General features: G+C 45.7%; 1 protein-coding gene across 5 annotated transcripts in view; it reads left to right on the top strand.

Moving 5' to 3' along the window:
• CDK12 (cyclin dependent kinase 12) overlaps positions 1-22,981 on the top strand; it is a 117,112-nt gene that overhangs the window by 34,540 nt on the left and 59,591 nt on the right. For 4 of the 5 annotated variants that reach the window (XR_015946678.1, XR_015946679.1, XR_015946677.1 and 1 more), the window contains exon 14: positions 7,631-7,736. Coding sequence is in view for 1 of the 5 variants with exons in the window: in XM_060281507.2 (XP_060137490.1) it covers positions 7,631-7,659 (29 nt within the window). In the remaining 4 variants the exon portion in view is untranslated. Of the gene's footprint in view, positions 1-7,630; positions 15,444-22,981 lie in introns of those variants that run through there. The other variant, XM_060281507.2, reaches the window with a different exon arrangement.

The following is a 22,981-nucleotide window of genomic DNA, read 5'->3' as shown; positions in this document are numbered from 1 at the left end:
TATTTAAACATTTCTCTTTTTTTCTTTTCCCTTCTTCAGTTTCCTGATGTTTGGGGCCTTGGCATTTTTAAGCTGTCATGGAGTTCTCAGACATGTCTCTCCTCTCCACCTCCCTTCCTCTCTCCAGGGGAAAACACAATTGCTGCCATCCAGCCATGTGGCCATTAATTTTCTTTCTTTTTGCTCTTGTCATAAACCTGCTCACCTGAAAGAATTTGACCACCCCTTGCATGCAGGGTCTTGCAGATTCTGACTTAACAATGCTTCCTTTACTGCCTCAGATCCTCCAAGGATAAACTACTTAGGAAGGTATACTTTGGTATGAAGATTTTCTCCCCCCTCCCTTCTAGTGTTGAGTCTCAGCAGCCATAATGTGTAACCTTTACCCAGCTGAGGAAAGTATGGAGTTTGCAGAATCCAATCACTTTTGAGTATTTAACCCAAAGTAAGGTGTCACCTTGAGTTTCAAGGGAACGAAGGGGGTGCAAAGGAGCTAGCTGATAATAAACCTCCCCCTCATTTTGGCCCCAGAGTTCCCAGCAGCTGCGTTACCAGTTTTCATACATGATGGGGTTATTATTATTCTTTTAAAGGCCCATGGTGACATTTCTTGAGCTGCTGCTGCTCAGTTAGAATGTCACATGGAACAACTTTGCACCTGAATTGTTTACTCTTGGGCCACAGCTTACTTTGAATCTATGCTAGATGGTGGGCCTCCTAAGTGTTCATTGTCACGCATCCTTTTTGGGTTGTGTGGAAAGGGTGCATCTTAAGGAGTCGTCGCGCCCAAGTTTAGCGTTTTAGGAGGCAAGAGAGATTGAAAGGGGAGTAAATATGTCCTACACATGAGGATCAGGATCCTAAAAAGTCCCGCTTGGATAAACTTGGGGACCCTCCTTTGGAGGATCTATTTTAAAAAATTGTGGGGAGATGTCTGATCCATCAGATGTGGAAAAGTGTACCTATGCTGTATTGGGCCAATTTTAGTTGCTTAACAAAATTTGAGTAGCACAAATCCTGGCTTCAGAAAATCATGTTTATGCGTGCACTATTTCTTACCTGACAGTCACATGGAACAACTTCACCCCTAACCTGTTACCCCAGGTTATGGACTTGTGAAAGACCTAACGCATGTAACAAACAGCACAGGTAGAAGTTGGTATGGCTTGGATGCAGCAGTTGAAAGCATTCAGTTGACACACGCACAAACAGGAAATAGCTAATATGTGTACAACCTGACAAAGCATGGGCGGACCTTGTCTATCAGCAGGTACAGCCTAATCAAATCTCTCTCTCTTTTTCCCCCCCAGCTTCCACTACCGTACTGGTTAATTAACACAACAGTTTTACTTGTGAAATGCCAGCAGCTGGGCAGTGGAAACCCTAATGGAACATTGCTAGAGCTCATTTTCAAAAAAATTGCACAAACTGGGGGGGGGGGAGAGAGAGAGAGAGAGAAGAAAGATGTCTCTCACAGATCCCAGCTTTCAGATTCCCGCCCCACCCTCCTTTTAAAAATACATCCCAGAATGTGGCAGCTAGACTGGTGACTGGGAGCAGCCGCCGAGACCACATAACACCGGTCTTGAAAGACCTACATTGGCTCCCAGTACGTTTCTGAGCACAATTCAAAGTGTTGGTACTGACCTTTAAAGCCTTAAACGGCCTCGGTCCAGTATACCTGAAGGAGTGTCTCCACCCCCATCGTTCTGCCCGGACACTCAAGTCCAGTGCCGAGGGCCTTCTGGCGGTTCCCTCGCTGCGAGAAGCCAAGTTGCAGGGAACCAGGCAGAGGGCCTTCTCGGCAGTGGCACCCGCCCTATGGCACTCCCACCAGATGTCAAAGAGAACAACAACTACCAGACTTTTAGAAGACATCTGAAGGCAGCCCTGTTTAGGGAAGCTTTTAATGTTTAATAGATTATTGTATTTTAATATCCTTCTGGAAGCCGCCCAGAGTGGCTGCGGAAACCCAGCCAGATGGGCGGGGTATAAATAATAAATTATTATTATTATTATTATTATTAGATACATATGAAGTTGTGCAGGGTCTGTCGGCAGAAAACTTCAATGTACTATACAGAGATGGCAGCAGTTTTTAAATGGAATTCCAGGAAACTCCTTGGAAAGCTCATTGGGGTGCCTCACTCAGAAGTTCACTGGTGGCAACCAAGCTTCCCTGAAATACAGCTGGCTCTCTGCTTCTGATTTTTTTTCTATGCAACATACAGATTTAGAAGAATATTGGGTTGCATTCTCAGTTCATAGGAGGCAAGGACAAGACCCAAAAGATGAGCTCGGTGCCTCACATGAACTTGGCCAGGAAGTTAAGAGCTAAATTTGTGGCTCAGCTTGGTTGTCCTTTATAGTGAAACAAATTACACTATTACACATGCATGTGTATGAACTAAGTGTGTGCCCTAAAACATAACCCTCATTTCTCTGGTACATGCAGGAGAACATATGTGTAACTCTGAAAGAAGTCCCTGAAGATGCAAGGTTTGAAAGCCCTTGTCTTGTAGCTACTTTCCCACAATAAGCTGCTGTTTTCTCCTTGAGTTGTACACAGCTGTGACCCACCACATATTCACATCTCTTCTGTATTGCTAGAAATATATTCAGCAGGCTACCAAATTCCGGCTAGTAAGTTCACAGTAGCCTGCAAATTGAAGCAGGGGAGAAGATGCAAGATGCACAGAGTTTCCATTTCAGTAGAAATGATCCAGGTGTAACCAGGAAGTATCTCCTATCTGCTCTACTAGGAATGTACAAGCCTGCTTTGTTGTCCAAGATCCTTGTGAATCCTTGGCCAAGGCCAGGGGTCCCCAAACTTACCTCGCCGAGGGCTGGTGCCGCCAGCGCCAATCGCACTGTGGGCCGGAGCACACGCCCATACGCATGCACACGCGATTTCTGGTGCAGTCCCGGGTTGCTGGAACACCGGAAATAGCTTATGCGCATGGGCCTCCTCCGGCCCGGAAACATGCCTGACATGATGCTTGCGCATGCACACAAGCTATTTCCGATGCTCTGGGGACCAGGAAGTGGGCAGTCGCATGATGCAGCGCCGTTAAGAGGGGCGGCGGGGGTTACTGGGGGCCGCATAAAAGAGCCTCGCGGGCCGCACCCGGCCCCCGGGCCTTAGTTTGGGGAAGCCTGGCCAAGGCCGTGTGTACACTGCATTTTTTTTTAAAAAAAGTAAATTTGTGTGTGTGTCCCCCACCAGAAAACACCCCCTACATTCTAACTTTGGTATAAATTATAATGCAGTATTTACTAATATATAACACTGGTTTTGCTAGCCATGGGGACGGCAAGGAGATCTGCAGGGCACTCTGCTCATTGCAGATCTCATATCTCATTCAGCTGCTTCGGTGGGTTCTGAGATTTTTGCCAAGCATTGTGCGTGGCATACTTCAAAAACAGTAATTCTAAATATTAACAAAAAGAAAAACCACAGGGAAATACAAGTTAGGCTCATAATTAATACCTAAATTTTATATCTTATACCATAGAGCTGCTCCCCCCCCAAAAAAAATTCCTGTGTTCATTGTTCGCCCTATCTTAAATGTGTATATGTATAGTTAGCCAATGTTGCCAGACTCCAAGCATTAACACAGCAATCTTCTGTATCTCTATTCAAAATAAGCTTGCTGCTTTTAGAAGTGGTCTGATACCCTTGGGAGTGACCGGGAACTCCTGAGTGTATCTGATTGCTGCTGAAAGCAGCCTGTTAGGGTAAGGCACCAAATTCAGACAGTGCCAACTTCAAGTCATGACTGCAAAGGAACATTCCCTTGCAGCCTTGGCTTTCTGTGTCCTGTGCCTGATGTCAGATGGGCATGGCTTGGCCCAAATGGCAAAGCAAGCCAAATTAGGAGGGCTGATCTACCACTGATTTAAAATTCAAATGAATTTAAATTTTAAAGGCAGGCTATAACAGCATCAGATCAATTACATATATATGATCTTCCCATATGCATTCACAAGGGCTAGAACGGGCATCCCCAAACTTCAGCCCTCCAGATGTTTTGGACTACAATTCCCATCTTCCCCGACCACTGGTCCTGTTAGCTAGGGATCTTGGGAGTTGTAGGCCAAAACATCTGGAGGGCCGCAGTTTGGGGGTGCCTGGGCTAGAACCATGCTTCTTTTTTTTCTTAAATGAAAGTCTAGAATCTCAGGAAGCTGAATTCTGTGCCCATAACCATATGTATTTAGCTGCTCCCGTGGAAAGAGCCCTGCCCATAGTTTCTCCCAGCTATCTTCCCAAGCTGCTGTTCACTGGTGCAGCACTTGGTGCAGCCTTACACTGGGGCTGCTACTCTTGATTTTGCATTATTTCTGTCTGCAGAATTAATTTTCCTTTATTTTAATGCAAAAAGCAGTTATTTTATTGTTACGGTTCTCGACCAGCATACACATATATACACAAAACAATCCAAAATACAATCTAAAATATAAGCAATAAATATAAACTCTAACCATTATAAAAATTATTAGATAAAAGAAGGTATCACTACTTGGGAGGGTACAGCAAATGGTAGCAATGGATCATCTTTGGCTCTGTCCTGAAATTTTTGGGCACTACTAACTAGGTCAGCTCGGATTTTTATGGCTCTAGCACAGAACTTGGCTACCTTTGCTGTCACATTAGAGTTAGCATCTGAAAGAAGCAGTGTGCATATATTCTCGACTGCTGACTGCTTTTAAGAAACCAAATAACTCTGTAAATGTGTGCAATTGACATAATGTCCTTTGCTCACTGAAATGTTGGTGAATAATCTGTGCCCTCCTCCTGGAGCTGGGGGTGTTGGAGTAATGGAGTGTTCATCCTGAATGTATCTTCTTGTTTCTTCCATGGATCTAATCAAATGAGCTTATCTGGGTTGCAAGAGTCTCACTGTAGTGAGGCTCAACCAGAAATCAGATTTCTCAAGAACAAGGACTGTACACATTCTGAACAAGTTCATTAGATATTGTTTCTTCCATCACTTGGAGCAGGTCCCCAGCCCCCCAGCCCACCCTCGAAGGAGATCACTATCATGTAATTTTCTTCTCTGGCCTATCTCCTGCATGATATCTTGTATGTGTTGAACATGTTCATTCTTCTCCCACAGAACCGGAATGATTTGTCCCTCCATAATATAGATATTATTATTTTTTTATTTTCATTATTTATTATTTATCCCCCGCCACTCTGGGCGGCTTCCAACAATTACCAAAATACATTAAAATATCACAGATTAAAAACTTTCCTAAACAGGGCTGTTTCAAATACCCCAACACTGCTTAGAGCAGGTATGAAGAAACTGAGCCTCCGGATGTTGTTGGATTCCAACCTCCATCAGTCTTGGCCAGGATCACCAATGGATGATAGGAAGTGGGAGTCCAGGAACATCCGGAGGGGAACAGGTTGCCTGTCTCTGGTTGAAAGCATTGTCTCTCCCACCCCTCCTAGAAAACTGGTTCATCCACTTTTCAGATCTAATAAATAATAAATAAACCTAATAAATAAACCACTGCTTCACAGTAACTTGTTCCTGGTTTTGTTTAGCTGGATGGTATGCTGGGGACGCGGGTGGCGCTGTGGTCTAAACCACTGAGCCTTGGGCTTGCCGATCGGAAGGTCAGCGGTTCGAATCCCCGCGATGGGGTGAGCTCCCGTTGCTCGGTCCCAGCGCCTGCCAACCTAGCAGTTCGAAAGCATGTCAAGTGCAAGTAGATAAATAGGTACCACTCTGGTGGGAAGGTAAACGGTGTTTCCGTGCGCTGCTCTGGTTCGCTAGAAGTGGCTTAGTCATGCTGGCCACATGACCCGGAAAAACTCTCTGCAGACAAATGCCTGCTCCCTCGGCCAATAACGCGAGATGAGCGCCGCAACCCCAGAGTCGGTCACGACTGGACCTAATGGTCAGGGGTCCCTTTACCTTTACCTTTTTATGCTGGGTTTATAGAAATCCATAGAAAAGATGAAAGATATACCGCCAACAAGAAGGGAACTCAGTCTTGCGAGCTGTCCTGCGGGCAGAAATCACATGTGGTAAACGTGGCACAGATCTTGTAAAACACCATGACTTTCATTTTGGAAAAATGCAGAGGGGCTGGTTTGTTCATTCTTCCGTACTTCTTAATCCTGTTCCCCAATGACACATGGTGTATGTTCTAGTCCAGGCATCCCCAAACTTTGGCCCTCCAGATGTTTTGGACTACAATTCCCATCTTCCCCGACCACTGGCCCTGTTAGCTAGGGATCATGGGAGTTGTAGGCCAAAACACCTGGAGGGCCACAGTTTGGGGATGCCTGTTCTAGTCTTTTGCACTTATTCTCATTTGTTCCTCTTGCCATTGCCATCCTTGCAGCACAATTCAGCTTGCACAGCCCTTTGATAATATTAATAATCAGCCTCCACCACCAACACACACAGAGATATTTTGCCTCCACAGTTAACAGTCAGTGTATGAAGCGAGTTTGCCCTACCCTAATCACTGGGCTGGATCACAAATGCATGTGCATCGCTTAATGACTGTACACTTGAGGGTGGCTGAATGTGAGAACTGCCTCCATTGGCCAATCAGAAAGTTCCACCTGTGCTGTTTAGACCTCCGACAGCTCCTTTGTATGTGAGAACCCTCCAGCAATTTTGCAGTCCTCAAGTGATGAATGTACGTGTGAGAATGAACCAACCCCTGGCCTGGCATGGGGACCAGTGTGGTGGTGAGTGTTGGACTGAGGAGACTGCTTCAGATCCCTCCACCCTCAGTCATGAAACTCACTCGGTGACCTAGGGCCAGGTCCTGTCATATAGTGTAACCTATTTCACTGTGTTGTGAGGATTTAAAATGAAGGGGTTGGGGAGGGGGCATTTGTGCTGCTTTGATCACCCAGGGGAAAAGGCAGGATAGAGATGTAGTAAATTAATAATCCTTGATTTCTCTAGGCACAGACTTCGCAGGGATTTTGTTCAGAATGTTTTCAGCCTCTTCTTGACAATGTCCTCCAATATACCTGGTTATTTGTTGACAATGCTTCGGATGACTTGTTGCAAGTTTTGAAAGCTTGCAAATGCTTTAAAGCAGCTACAACTAATGCAATGAAAGTGATGTTAATTTACATTTCTTATTTTATCTTCTAAAAAATTCCATTTTGCCCACCATGGCTCCATAAAGCCCATAATACATATATAGCTCTTAAGCGCTTGGAGCAGCTAAGTGCTCTCGGTAATCCCTCTAATCCCACTGCAACTAAGGTAAGGCAGTGTTGTTACACCTGTACAGAGTTACCAGGTATCTTGAGAGATTAGGGCATGTAGGCCAAAAGCAGAAAATGTCACCTGGTGACTCAAGTGTGGACCTTGGTGCCCATGGCATCAAACCAGTGTGGTGTAGTGGTTAGAGTATTGAACTGGGAGTGTTGGGGGACCAGGATTCAAATCCCCACACAGCCATGAAGCTCCCTGGGCGACCTTGGGCCAGTCGCTACCTCTTGGACTAACCTACCTCACTGGGTTGTGGAGCTGAAAAGTCCCAACTGGGGACTTCTGGTTCATAGCTCACGCTTTTAACTCCTAAGCTCATTGGTTACATCTAGCTTATATATTATAACCACCCTTGCTTTTTCTCACTGCAGGTGGCCATGCCCTGGAACCGTGTAAATGACCATGCTCTTGTATGCCTTATCTCAGCTCATTGAGGAGGCTCCTCCCTGATCTTCAGTGAGAAAAGAACCAAACTTTGTAAGTAACGAATGTGACGCGTTGCCTTACAGACACTTCAAAAAGGCCTCGTGCTTTGATACAGTGCAGTGGCTCTGGAAAATGGAGTCCCTGCTTTGGTACGCCTTGCCTACATTTCTGATTTGTTGCTGCCACTGCAAGGCCATCTGGTCAAGTCGCCATCCATATAGAGGCTCATCCCTTCCCAGTTTAGCTAACACAGTCCAGATTATGAACTGCTCACCGATCAAACACCACTCAGGCAAGTGAGTCAAGCTGCAGAAGTGAAAGAGAGGAGGAGGGTGGAATTTAGTATGAGAGGTGCCCATTAGGGTGATGACTTTTTCATTTTTTCCCCCTCAAAAATTATTTCCTGTGGCACAAATGGATGAACTTTTGACTCTTAATGACTAAAATGAGGTATATTCCATTGAAATATTTAAAAAGGTTACGCACAAACCGTTTTTATTTTATTTTTTTGTATGCCGTTTTACCATTTCATAAAATTGTATTAACAATTCTATATATATTTCGTATCAGATTTGGACACAACACCACATTCCACAATGGGGAGTGTTCTTAGCAACATAGGGTATACAAATGTCACACCTGCGCAAGGTAAAAGCCCCTTTTGGGGACCTTAAAACTCAGCCAGCAGACCCTGCCGGGCATGCTGGGGAAAGAACCTACAGGAAAGGTAGCAAAACATCGTCCTCTAGTGGCGTCTATACTGTTACTGCAGCTAAAAAAAGCTTCCTTGTGTGTTTGATGACCCTATATAATGTTGTATATATGTGACTCTAAAGCTTGGGTTCAATTTTATACAGTAGTACCTCTACTTACGAATTTAATGTATTCCGAACGCACATTCGTAAGTTGAAAAAATGTGTAAGTCGAATCCCATAGGAATGCATTGGGAGAAAAAATTTGTAAGTCTAAAAATTAGTAAGTAGAAAAAATCCTATCTAAACCACATCCAAGATGGCGATGGAGCTCCATTCGTAAGTAGAAACATTGGTAAGTAGAGTTATTCATAAGTAGAGGTACCACTGTATCTGCTTACAGTGACTTCAAAAATGGTAAAAAAAACTGATAAATAAATTTTTTAAAATCATTTTGTGTGTGAGGGTTTTTTAAAAATCAAATCTCTTTGAAAGTAAGATTTTATCTAATCTTTAATGAAAGCTCATCAAATTATGATACAGGGAAATGAGGTTGTAAAAAAGTCATCACCCTAGTGCCCATCCTAGATATTTCAAAGCAGGGGAGGCACCCTTTTTCATTGTTGCAGGCCCCACATATCAATGGTGCGTGTGACCAGAAGCACAACTGGGTGACGCGATGAAGGTAAATTTGACCTTCGTATGTAAAAATGTAAGGCTGACCTGCTGGATCAAGCCCATCTAGTCCAGCATCTTGTTCTCACAGTGGCCAGCCAGATGCTTGTAGGAAGACCACAAGCAGGACCTGAGCACAAGAGCCCTCTCTCTTCTCCCCCACTGTGGTTTCCAGCAACTGGTATTCAGAAGCGTTACTGATGTCTAGGCAAAGCTTTAGACATCATGGCAAACAGGCCAGTTTCTTCACAGGCTCCCGCACCCCTCTCTAGTCTCCGTCCAGGCAAGCAAAAGCCATGACCAGCATTGTAGGGCACTGTCATGGACTGGTTGGACGGAGAGGAATGTCACTGGGTGGCACCAGGTGGGGAACCCCCAAGGAAAGAAGGCTCAGAGCCAGGGGATTGGTGGTGGGACAACAACGAGTAGTTAGAGGGAGAATATTTTTGGGGGGGGGGGAGGTGTTGGTAGCTGAAGAAGTTACATGGTTTAGTGAGAAGGGAGAGTCTGTGGCAGAGAGAAGACCAGAAGCAGAAGCAGGAGGGGAAGGAGGCCTGGAGGCAGAGTTGACTCAGGCTGGTGAATTTTCAAGCGTATCTTCCCCTCCCAGACTTCCAGTCCTGGGAGAGGAGCGGGACATTTCTGCTGAAGTTGAATACATGCATAGCAAGGGGCACTCCAACGCATTGGACAAGGACCCCCCTAAGAGAGCCAGGAATTGTGTTGTTGGTTTGTGTTGGCTCAACCAAATGGGCAGAATTGGCAGGTGCTGGCGGCAGCAGTGGTGGACCTACGTTTTGGGGGCCCTGAAACTTGAACTGTTACGGGGGCCACTTTGCAACAGTGTCTGCATAGCCACTGTTATCTTCTTCGGCGGGGGCTGTTCCATGACAGATCACCACACCTTTACAACATTGGCTCTCAAAGTTTTGGAATTGTTGACATACAGACAGCAAAGAATCAATCGATTTGACTTGTGACATTCAAATGGGGTCTACTAGGCCCAAATTTTTAAAGCAATGTGGACTGACGTTGTTTCTGCCCCCCCCCCCTGAGATTAGGGGCCTTGAAACCAAAGCTTCATTAGTAAATGCACCCCTGGATGGTGGCACAATTCGAGGGGAGCCTGCAGGCTGCACTCTCTTATCGTCTGAGCTTTTGACACCACCAACTTACTAGGGAGATTGAGAGTGTACCCCAAAAGTGACACCACCCCCTGGGTTTCTGCTATCTGTTAAGGGTGCTGCTGAGAGGAGACCCCTATCCCCCTCACAGAGCTACAATTCTCAGAGTGGTTTAACTGTCAATCCCTCGTCACAGGGAACTCTGGGAACTGAAGCTCTGTGAGGGGAAAAGGGGTCTCCTGACAACTCCCAGCAGCACCTTTAACAAACAACAGTTCCCAGGATCCTTTGGGGGAACCCATGAGTTGTTTTAAGTGGCACGATTTAAATGTATGTTGCAGATGGGGCCGTAGTCATTAATGGGTATTGTTGAAGGAAAGACAGCCACCAGATGGCACTCTATAACCAAAGTAGAGCAGTGGAAGGTTTAGGTTTTCTATCCCAATTCGCCCCAGGGCTGCCTCATCCATAGCAATCCTTTGCGAACGTGTGATTGCAGAACGCGCACACTGCAGTTTTCAAGTCCATGCAGAAGCAGCCTTGTAATGGAAGGCTATGTCTACCCTACAGTTTGAAAGCAGATTAAAACCTGGTTTTAGCCATCATGGCTTCCCTAAGAACTTCTGGGATTTTGAGGTGTTATTTTTGTAGAAAAAGAGGTGCCAGAACTCACTATGAATGCCTCCCTTGTTCTCTTATAATAGCAATGGCACCCAGAACTGAGTTCTGGGAGATTTACTTTTAAAGGACCAGTTGACCCACGGGGTTGCTTTCAACTCTACAATTCTATGATTTTATTCCAGCCGTACAGAAACAAAAACGACAAAGGTAAAAACATCAGAAATTATTATTGTTATTCTTTATTAAATTCGTATGCCACCCTATCCCCTCAGACCTCAGGACGGTTCACAACATACAGTATAAAAAACACAAAATACATAATAAAAATAAGAACAGAAACAAACCAATAGTACTCTGTCCCACAACACATTTAAAAAGGCATCGGATGTCACTCAGCCCAAGGCCTTGTTTTCACCCGGCACCAAAAGGTGTATAAGGAAGGCACCAGGCAAACCTCGTGTGCATTCCCTTAATTTCCCACATTGATAAGAACCAAAGAGTCCTGGAGGTTAGTTGTGTTAGTATATGAATATAATAAAGTCCCACCACATAGCATAAAAATGTCCCGAATCTTCCAAGCCTCTGGAAACTTTCAGTGCCAGATTACGTACATGTTTTGGTTTTGCCACAAGGATATCTGCAGGCCTTGTCCTGTGTATATGCTAGTTACTGCCAACAGACACGGTGCCAACTCTCTTTAGATTGCCATCTTTTGAGTATGACCACCCCATATATTTAGAAGTGAAAGCTGTAGAGCAGGCATCCCCAAACTTTGGCCCTCCAGATGTTTTGGACTACAATTCCCATCATCCCTGACCACTGGTCCTGTTAGCTAGGGATCATGGGAGTTGTAGGCCAAAACATCTGGAGGGCCGAAGTTTGGGGATGCCTGCTGTAGAGTCATTTGTATGGTACTCTTTCAAACAGCAAATACTTCCTGCTCATGGGCAACTCTGGAGGGTGGTTGGGGCAGGGCAAGGCCCCTCCAAACAGGGAGCTTTCTCTCTCTCCCCCCACGTGCCTCCCCCCTCCACTGCTGGACTCCTGTCATCCTAGACCAGGTATCCCCAAACTGCAGCCCTCCAGATGTTTTGGACTACAATTCCCATCATCCCTGACCACTGGTCCTGTTAGCTAGGGATCATGGGAGTTGTAGGCCAAAACATCTGGAGGGCCGCAGTGTGGGGATACCTGTTTTAGATGCTCGTTGGTAGGCCTGATCAGGGTGCCTCCACCTTCGGAGGTTAGCGGATGGTCGGAGAAAGAGACTTTTCTATAAGGGGAGCTGAGTCTTTGGATTACCATCTCCAGAGATACCTATTTAATTATTTGATTAGTGCTTATTGCTTGCCCCGCCCTCTCCACTCATTTTAACCATTGTTGTTGTTTAAATTGTTTTGTATGTTTTATTTCATTCATTCAACTATCTCTTTAAAAATGGCAACAGTTGTTTTCAACATTAGTAATGGAAAAGCAGGCTGCAAATGCTTTAAATTAAAACATTTACAAAATAAATAAATGTGGCTGTCCAGCCTACCTTACAAGGTTGTTTGTAAGAACCATCAAGATATCACGAGGTGCATTATGAGTGCATTAGAGAGAAGCGCTGCCTAAATAACTGTTGTGCAGTTAAATACGGGCCTTCAAAGCTGGCCAGATGGCTGGTTTTGCTCTTGATGAAAGCGGCAAGCTTTCTTTAAAAGACGCAAGAGGGCAGCACATGCCAATAAACCTTCTCAGAATTTCATGGGGGGGGGGACTGGTCTGGCTTCCCTCTTTTGGGTTATCATGGCCTGTTAACCCCATCTGAGCTCTGTTTTGGTTTCATTCCCTTTTATCACTTGCTGAAGGGAGACCTTTGAAGCCAAAGAAGTCAGCTATACTGAGACAGAGGAGTTCTCGGAGTTTCGCAGTGCAGCAAAAGGTGCTCATTTCTTGCTGGTTGAAGGCATCCTCGCAATAAAATCCGAATCTGGTTCTTGAACCAATTATTGCCACGTAGCAGGGGGCATGAAAAATTGCCTGCCTGTTTCCTGGATTTTATATTAAGGGAACATAAAGTCAACCATTGAGTCAACTGCATTCCATTCTAAAAAGTATGAAGAGCAATATGTTTTATATTCAGATTATCTGATTATTTATAGAGCACCATCCGTACACAGCATTTTACAGAGTTTCCTATGTACACTGATCCAGGCAGGTCCCTGCCTCCAGTGAGCTTACAATGTAACGTAAGCAGTGGGGGAAGACCCTGGGCCTAGTCTGAGGGCCGTGGTGCAGCTAAGCAGGACTTGCTGTGGTCTGTGTCTGGATAGGAGACCTCCTCAAAACTCCATGTTGAGCCGAGCTTGTGACCTTGAGTTCCACGATGGAAGAAAGAGAAGAGAGATGTACAATATTAAAACAAATAAACAAGATGGGAGGGACGCGGGTGGCGCTGTGGGTTAAACCACAGAGCCTAGGGTTTGCCGATCAGAAGGTCGGCGGTTCGAATCCCCGCGACCGGGTGAGCTCCCGTTGCTCGGTCCCAGCTCCTGCCAACCTACCAGTTCAAAAGCACGTCAAAGTGCAAGTAGATAAGTAGGTACCACTACAGCGGGAAGGTAAACGGCGTTTCCATGTGCTGCTCTGGTTCTCCAGAAGCGGCTTTGTCATGCTGACCACATGACCTGGAAGCTGTATGCTGGCTCCCTCGGCCAATAATGCGAGATGAGCGCCGCAACCCCAGAGTCGGTCACGACTGGACCTAATGGTCAGTGGTACCTTTACCTTAAACAAGATGGGAGGGGAAGAGATGATAGGTAGCCATGGATGGATGTGAGGAAATGCAGTTGCATGTACTTGAGCATAAAGTTGGGCATAAAGATTAAGAAAAATACTTGATTGAAAAGATGAGGGTTTGAGGAGGTATTGTAAGGAAGAGAAAGAGATGGGGCACTACTTATGTGATCGGGGGCCAGGTATAAGGGGTGGAAAGGAGGCTGGGGAGAGTCAAGTTGGAAAGCAATGAGACTGTCAGGCAACTGAGGGTGAGGCATGCTTGGCATGCTTCTGGGGATATATTTTTTTTAATGAAAGTTGTGAGGTCTATTTTGTTCATTGATTGATTGATTGACTTGCCTTCAATTCGGATTCCAGCTCAGCGTTTGATTCACAGCGCTGCTTCGGGGGATATTGTTTCCTCCCAGACTACGTTTCCCCAATCAATAAAATGGGACCTTGAGCGTTCTGGTTCCCAAGATGGCGGTGAAGGTAAAAACGAAGGAGAAGGAGGGCGGGGAGCCATTTTATGTGCCAAAAAAGAGCTGCACAAATTGATTGCTGATTACTGTACTTTCCATTCATTTTAAGTTCTTTTTTCCCCTTTTTTAAAAAGTATACTCTACTCCTTGCTGAAGGCTCAAAATGGGCAGGTGTCAAATATGAAGAGTATTCTTAAAAAAATAAAAAAGTATCCAACACATTTAATGCTCCACACTAAATAAATACAATTTAACAATATTTTAATAAGCATAAATATATTGCATGCTCTTTGATGGTTGCTTTGCATCCTATCACTGTGTCTGTTATGCTACACCCTGTTAACTGGGTGCACTCAGCAATCACTTTGCCACATTGACCAAAGTCATGTTAGAACTGCTTGTCTTCCAGCTCAGTACTGAAGTTCTTGGCTAAATATATTTTGTCTTGGGGTTACCATACCAGTTAGCAGGGAGAGAGAGCTATGTACGAACGGATGTAAAGCAGATTTGTGCCATTGACAGAAAACCCCTAATCATGTTTTACTTGATAAATCATTTGCAAAGATGACCTACTGAGATGCACAAAACTTAATAGCTAACCAGCATGAAGGTCTTGAGTTGTTTCTTTCTTACCTAGGTTCAGCCTCTTGTTATAGAATCGTAGAATTGTAGAGCTAGAAGAGACCCCAAGGGTCATTTAGTCCAACCCCCTGCAAGGCCAGAATGGAGGACTAGGCCCAAGAATTTGTTGAACTACAACTCTCATCGTCCTTGTCCATTGGCCATGCTAGCCAATGCCATGCCATAGGTTCTTCAGTGCCGCTGAAATAAGTGATGCATCTGGGAATGACATGTACCATAGAGCTATATCTGCACCACCATAGGCCTATACTGCTTTAAAAGCCATTCACTCTTTTCAGGGATCATTGGGACTTCCGAACGGTGTCTCTGGTGTGACCACATTGTGATTTCTGTATAGATTTGTTCCCTCATATCTGGAAGGAATGTCACGGAGCTGGAAAACATGCTGAAATGGGCCGTTTGAATGATCCGAGAGTCAGAACAACTTCTCTGTGAGAAAAGGCCTTAATGATTAAGAACTCTGTAAATTTATTTATTTGGTTTTTCAGATTAAAGTTTTACAATCACATATGCAACATGCAGCATAAAAACAAGATTGCAAAGCATCTCCAGGACCTCCCTTTGTGGGTCCTATTTTTAGTCATTTCCTCCTGCATCTTTTAATAATAATCCAAATCTTTTACCTCTCCACTGTGTCCAAAATTCACCATTAAACTACAAGTGTTATTCCAATCCTACTAACGATTTTAGCTGTTTACACAATGGTTTTTGAGATAAATTATAAATGTTCCCCATTTCTTATTAAAATTTTGGTCTTCCTGATTTCTGATTCTTCTGGTCATTTTTGCCATTTGGGCACAATCCATCAACTTAATCTTAAACCCTATGCATGTCTACTCAGGATCAAACCCCATTAATTTAAACCATTCTGCCCCCAAATTAGCATGCATAGGATTGCAGCCCAAAGCAGAAGAATGGGAGAATGTGAAGCACAGCAGCCTTGTATTTAAGCACAAAAGCATAGATGTAGGAGTGGCCAGGTGCAAAAGGACAGTTGTGCAGAAGAGGATATCTCAGCTGGTATGGCTTGCATGGCAAGAAGACAGGGGCTCCTGAACCTTTAAATTTCAGCAGGTACGGCTTGCCATGCAGGAACTGCCTGCTGAAATTCCTTCATCTTCACAACCATTGAAGGTGAAGGTGCTCTTTTTCACCTGGCCACCTTCTAGAGGCAAAAAAGGGATTGCATGCAAGCGAATGAGTCAGCTGCTAAAGGCTCTGCACCTTGGATTGAACCAAGCAGATCGTGAGAGGAGGGGAGCGCCCTGCTCTGTGCCGTAGCGCAGAAATGCAGAGCGTGCCTAGAGGAGGCTTGTCGCGAGTAGAAGGCTGCTAGTAACTTTTCAGGCTAGAAGCATTCGTGGGCCTACTTACAAGGCGGTGAGAAAGGCTTATAACATTGGGAAAGGTGAATGCGAAGGTCCGTCCCTCTCTCTTATAACACCACCACCAGTTGGGGTCACCACCCTTTGTCGAACCAAGGAGGCCAAAATAAAGTACCGGTACTTCTTTATACAACGCGTGCCTAAACTGGTGGAACCTGCCACTGTAAGATGTGGCGGTGGCAAGTGGCTTTTAAAAAAACTAGGACAAACTCTCCGAGAAATGGTCTCTTGCCAACAATTCTTAGTTACCCAGAATGGCTGGGGCAACCCAGTCAGATGGGTAGGATATTATTATTATTAATTAGCCTTGGTAGCTGAAAATGGACCTTCTACCCGTATGGCAGAGGCAGAACGATTTTGATTTCCTGGAAAAGTGGAGATGAACAGGGGATGGTCCTCTCCGTCAGGCCCTGCTTGTTGACAAGCGCAAAAGGCGCATAAGCCATCATGACTGTATTTCACCTCCCAGGGTCAGCGACAGTGTTCTGTCTATCAGTTCAGGTCTCCTCCCACAACTAAGTCCTTCTTTTGGAGGGCGTGTGTGTGTGTGTGTGTGTGTGTGTGTGTGTGTGTGTGTGTGTGTGTGTGGACTCCCAAGCCCTCACCCCCTCCTCCCCTTGACTTACCTCCCCCTCCCCTTCCCCAGTTCTACCCCACCTTCCCTGCCAAGATGGCTTGATTAAAAAGCCGCTGCTCCTGGAATAGCTGCACAGCTGGTGATCCTGTCAGCACCCCTGAGCAGAAAGTCGCTGAAGATTAAAATCTCCAATTAGCGGGAATGTGAAGCCGGCAAGAAATGCGGCAGATTCCAAAGCTTGGGAACACCTTGATAGGGCTTCTTCTGCCCAGGATTGGGAATAAGCCCACTTTCCGGCCTAATGGCCGGATTTGGTGTTCCATGTTGGTTTATGCTGCCCACTGTTGGCGCGGATATTTATGCTATTGCTACTTAGTCTTCTCAGACATGGCTTTGTTTTCACCCTGGGAGCCCCTTTCCAAGGCTACCACTTTTAACTCTTGAAATGTGAGATTATTAACGCAAACGTTTGTTTAAAACTTGGGCGTTTCGCGGTCTGCTTTTCTGCGAGTTGCATTTCTGATCCTGGCCAGATTCTCGTGCCCCAAAGCCTAGTTGAAGGTGCAATCCTGTGCGTGTTTGCTCAGAAGTAATTCTCGCTGTGTTCGATTGGGTTTACTCCCCGGAAAGGGGACATAGGATTGCAGCCTAAATTGCTAATCCTTGTGAATGTAAGGAGTCAACATTATATTTTAAAAAGTCTTATCGAACACTTGAACCATTAGCACAGAATTTAAAACCATGGATTCCGCATGATACCTTACAATTAGCTTGGAATATGAGCCCCCGAATGTCTTGCTCCATCCTGGAGAGCTACTATAGCTGTTGTGGGTCACTGTAGATTATTGTGTGTTGATACAGAAATAAAACGTTGAAATGGAATGTTACGCAGTTTAACGTCCCCCCCCCTTTACTTCAGCATGGTTAAAGGACAAAAGCTGTCTTGGATTTGTGCCATTGACAGTGACACAAATACAGAATATCAAGAGCTTGCCAGAGTGGTGTGCATTCTGCCACAGAACCTCTGCGCAAGAGTAAATACTGTATTGCACCTCTTTCCTTCCTGCTCCCAGGCTGTTAGCAGGTTGAGGGTGATTTAAGCTGGAGGATCGGCATGAGGGAAAGGGCTAAACTAAGCTCCTTCCCTCAGAACCATAGTCCTGATCCAAATCTCTGAGTCTTGACAGCTGCTTTTAACCAAAGAAAAATATGTAGTGAGATCAAATCATGGATCTCTTGAGTCAGGTTTATTTTGGTCCAGAGAATTTGGACTTCAATGGATTGGGGTTGCGTATATAGCAGATGTGGAATAGGAAAGCTGTTAAAGATGGATGCTGAGAAATAAGGCTGGGGCTTGGGCAGGGGTGGGGCGGGTGGGGGGAGAAACTGAAGTTAACATCTTGGTTTGAAATGACAACACAAATCTTTGCTTGCAGACCCCGTCTCAAATGGAATCTGTTGTTGACTTAGCAACTGTTTCTCTGCTAGAGAATCTGTTTTCTTTTTTACTCCTCCCCTTCCTAGATTCAGGCTTAGTTACTTGGGAGAAGGAGTGCATAAAAATGGGGCCAGGCCGCAGCTGATGAAATATAATAACGCCAACCACCGGCTATGGATATCAGTCTGCCACGTCTCTTGTGCATATACACACGCATGCACACACACACACAGAGCGCTAGCCGAACAGACTGGCATGGCCTTGTGTTGGCACAGGTTCAGAGAACCCTCCTGTAGCCTCTCTCTCCCTCTCCCTGCATCTCGTTCGAATCAAAGCGCAGATGAGCCAATCGTAGCAGGATAAGGAGGGAGTTCGTGTGGCACGTCCTCACCTGCCATTTAATTGGATGTATTTTTAATTAATAGCACCTCGGGGACTGACATGAGACGCCGCCGGTCTTTGAATAGGGACTGGGGAGGAATTGGGGAACGTGCAAGGATTGGACCGCAGGGTGCTCTTAGTGGGCAAACACTGCCATCAATCAAGGGCCACTTTGGGCTGTTTGGATGGATCTCAGCACGAAGGGAAATGGATAGTGCGCATGTGTTATGTGTGTGTAGGACAGGCGAGGAATCAAAGGGAATAATTCGTCCTCCGTACTTCTAAGGACAAGCCCTGGCCGACTGGGAGAGGCGCCAGCCTCAAGAGGTTATCTTTACCTCCAAAGAGATGAGACTTTTGTTCGTTGGTAGTTAAGCCTTGTTTAAGACTTCAGGGGAAGTGGCATCTTATCATCTAGAAATTTTCATTCCTCAGTGCCAGGTGGGTGGCAGCAAATGCTCAGTATCAGGAGAGAAGCCTCAGAGGTGCCCTGTTTATACCAGGGGTGCCCCTTCTGGAATTCAGTTGGGGTGAAAGCAAGCAAGGCAAGATTTTCATCAAGGCCAATTGGATGTGCAGTATTCAGTATGAAATTGCAACCAAGCAGTGCATGTTAAGAAGAGTGGGGTATTTTATACACACAACCTGTAAGACTGCGAGTGACTACCCACCGAGGCCAAATGGGCACCATTTTTACATGCACACTTAATGCATTTGCCCTTTGTATTGACAAAATTTCTGTGGAGCACTGATCCTCTTAATTTGCTTGCGAGGAGATCAGACAATGGGTGCTTCTAGGCTGTTGTTATATTCGGGCAGGATTTCATAGAATGATAGAATTTGATCACATGTTGTCCATGCAGATTGCACAATTGATGGGGAGGCCCTGTTTGAGTTAAGGAAAGTGACACTTGCTTTGATGCAATGTTGTCCATCCTCCCAGAAACAAATCTGGGTCATTGCTCAAGGAACAGGTCGCCTAGAAGCTCCAAAAGCTGCAGATTTTGGGAAATGATATATAATGAGTTGAGAAAGATGTTTAGGTACACCTTTCCCAAAAAAACTGAAGCTTTTCTATTAGGATTAATGGGAGAGGAGATAGCAAAAGGAGACCAGAAATTATTTATGTATGCCACAACCACGGCAAGGACTTTATTAGCCCAAAAATGGAAATTACAGGAGATACCGGCAATCGAGGAGTGGCAGACGAAAATGATTGACTATGCAGAGCGGGATCCGTAACCAGGCAGAGACAAAGTTCCAAAAAGAATGGAGTAAATTCGTGGACTATATGGAGAAGAACTGTAGAAGTTTAAAGACACTTGCAGGACTGAAATAACTCCTACGAATTGGTAGTAATTAAATGGACTAAAAGGAACTGCGAGATAAGAGTGGGAAAGAAAACTGAATGATGGGAGGGAGGGAAGTCAAAGCTCGGCAGAGCAAAATGAATTTCAATAGATGAATAGAAGATAAAATGCAAAAAAAAATGTTTTTGTTTGTTGTTGTTGTTTGTTGTTGTTTATTTGGAAATTTAATTTTAAAAATCTTTTTAAAAAATAGAAGCTCCAAAAGCTGCATTGAGCAAATATTGCCCTACACTTTCCAGTGCATTTTTCAGTCACGTTCCTATTATAAGGTCCGATTTGAAGTGGGATTGGGTTTGCTGCTGGTGTGCGATTGAATCCCACCCGAAAATGGTGACAGTTTGGCCGTGCCCTCAGAATCCAAGGACTGGATCAAATTATAGGTCAGGTGTGAGGAACCTTTGGCCCTCCTGATTTTGCTGAACTACAGCTCCCATCATCCTTGGCCATTGGCCATCCTTTCTAGGGCTGATGGGAGTTGTAGTTCATCCTGAAGGGCCAAAGGTTTCTTCCGTTCCTGCTATAGGTGCTTTTAAGGAATAAGGACATGTTGGCTGTAATGTGGAGCAGGAGGAAAAATGCTGCCGTCTTCCCCCTAAATGACATTCCTGCTTCGTACGTTCAATATCTAAATGCTGGCGTTGAAAACAGGTTCGGGGGTGAAGCCATACATTCCAGGGCTTGGCTCTGCCAAGCTTCCCTGAGCCGTGAATCATGACCAAATACGCCTGGAAGTGGATTGTATTACTTGTGCAGACATACCCTAAAATCTAGCCAACTATTTGCCACAGGCAGACTCAGGGCTCTGTTCCCTCAGGCAAACAGAAAGTATTCAGAATATTGTCTCCAGCTCAGCTCCCTGGCAATTTAAACTTTCGTTAAAAGAAGAAGAATGTTTCTAAACCTTATGGCTGCGACCGTGTGCCAGAAAGGTGCCTGAACAAAATATTCAGCTGCCATGGGTACAGAATCGAGTTTTCGTTGGTACAGAATTTGAATTGCCTGGGTGCAGAATCTTAATTTCTTTTTTAAAAAAAAGAAAAGTGCAAGTACTCAGAGTTCTGGGCATACGTGTGGAAAATGAATGTACTTGTGTTAACTTAAATGTCTGGTTGCAACTCCCCCGCCCCCCCCCCCAAACCCACCCTTTGTTTTAAACAATCGCTGCTGTTTGATAGGAGGAAATTCAACAGTGAATGTGTTTCCCATCACTCTATATTTCTGTACAGCAGGAAAAGATTGCCTGCTGAATGCATGCAGCTTGTAAAAGGCATGGAAGCCCTTCCATGGGTCAGTGCCTGTGCATGAGGAGTGTGCATGTGTGCATACATAAGAGAGAATGCTAAAATGGTCCACAGTCCAGCATGATGATGCAAACCTCCTCCGTCCATCCTATTCTTTCTGCATGCAGTTTTTTTCTTCCCTACCTGGATTGCTAAGGCTTGAAATAGAAAAATGCTGGTTCCCAGAAAAGTCCCAAGTGGCTCTGGTGGGGAATGGACCTAAGGAGTGCCATGCAGAGATTTCTGGCAGGCCTGGGAGAGAGCGCAGGGACACCAAAGCCATCTATTCACCTGATTTGATGTACGGCTAAACATAAAAACAGCTTGGGGCGGGTAGAATAACCAGCCTTGTCCCTTGCTTTTCTGGCAGCTGGACTAAAAGCAGAAACGAGCGCTAGAACCCGGTTGGACCACTATTTTTCTGGTTGGCTGGCAACCCTGTTCCCGCTTGGAGCGGGAAGAAAATCTGTGCACCCCAAAAAGAAGAAGACCCCCCCCCACACACACTAGTTTGGCTGCTTCTGATCTTACTCGGTTGGGCAAAGCAATAGTTGGTCTTCCAAGAAGGTCTAATTAACTCACCTACAAAAAACAAAACAAAAACACGCACACGGCCGTTTCCCCCACCCCTTATTCTGTCTTCTTTTTTTTAATTTATTGGAAATGCTGTCTTTCCAGCCTTGACTACCACTGCCTCTGCAGAAGGGCGGCAAAGGAAGCCTGGGCTGGAAGAGAAACCTCTGGAAATGAGTGCACAGCTGTTACGGCTCTCCTCCTGCTCAGCTGCACCAGCCCCCCTTTGCCTTCTGGCGAGTCCCCAGTTGGCGGTGGTGGGGGGGAAGGGGGTGGCGGGGAGGGGGGAAGGCGGAGGGGAAGGGGAGGGAGGGTTCCTGCTGGTAGAGAAGATGGTCTCTGCGGTGATGCGTGAGGGCAGCTGCCCTGCAGAAGGAATGATGGAGAGGGAGCTGGGTGGGGGGTGGGTGGGTGGGGAGGGAGGAGAGAGTCAGGTGCTTGTGGTTTTCAATGTAGGCCACTCATTAATATTTAGTGTCATTGGAGGACTGTGGGGAAAGGGTGAATGTGTGACGGGGAGGTTTAGCCTTGCTTGTGTGGCAGCCTCCGCTTGGCCTTCTCTGCATTGGAATTTGCTTTGAACCCAGGCAAGGATTGAGGCCTGTGAGCTGCAAGGCCCGAAGAGGCCTCGGGGCTATTCTTTGGCCCAAAGGCTTTTGGACAGAGTGGGGAAAGTTGCCGCAGCTATTACTGAACGTTATTTTACCCTAACCGTGGGTGGCTGTGCTCCAGACAACCCCTTTTTTATCAAGGAGTAATAAACTATCACCTTGCTCACAGATGACCACACAAACACACACCGTCCAAGCCTGCTCCTGTGCTTTAAAACATCTGCTATATCTGCAGGGTTGAGTATGTGCAGCTTTTCATAGCGACGAGAGAAACAGTATGTCTTGCTCTACGTCTGCAGAGCAAGCCGCTGCTACAGGCAGAGGAGCAGGGGCTGGTGGGGGAAGTTGGCAACCTGACATACAAGCGTGTGCGGAGCTGGTTCTCGGTAGCACCGCTCCAGAACTTTGTCATGTGCCAGCTCTTCTGTATGATAACAGGGACATGGTAAAAGTCTTTTTACCGTCTTGGCAAGGGCTACGGACAAGCATTTATCCAGATACAAGGTAAAAAGGTAAAGGACCCCTGGATGGTTAAGTCCAGTCAAAGGCGACTTTGGGGTGTGGCACTCATCTCGCTTTCAGGCCGAGGGAGCCGGCGTTTGTCCACAGACAGCTTTTGGGGGTCATGCGGCCAGCATGACTGAACCACTTCTGGCGCACGGAGGACCATGATGGAAACCAGAGC

The sequence above is a fragment of the Zootoca vivipara genome, chromosome 12 (assembly GCF_965207765.1).
Source record: "Zootoca vivipara chromosome 12, rZooViv2.hap1.1, whole genome shotgun sequence".
NCBI classification, from domain to species: domain Eukaryota; kingdom Metazoa; phylum Chordata; class Lepidosauria; order Squamata; family Lacertidae; genus Zootoca; species Zootoca vivipara.
This window is presented reverse-complemented; position numbering and strand designations above follow the sequence as displayed.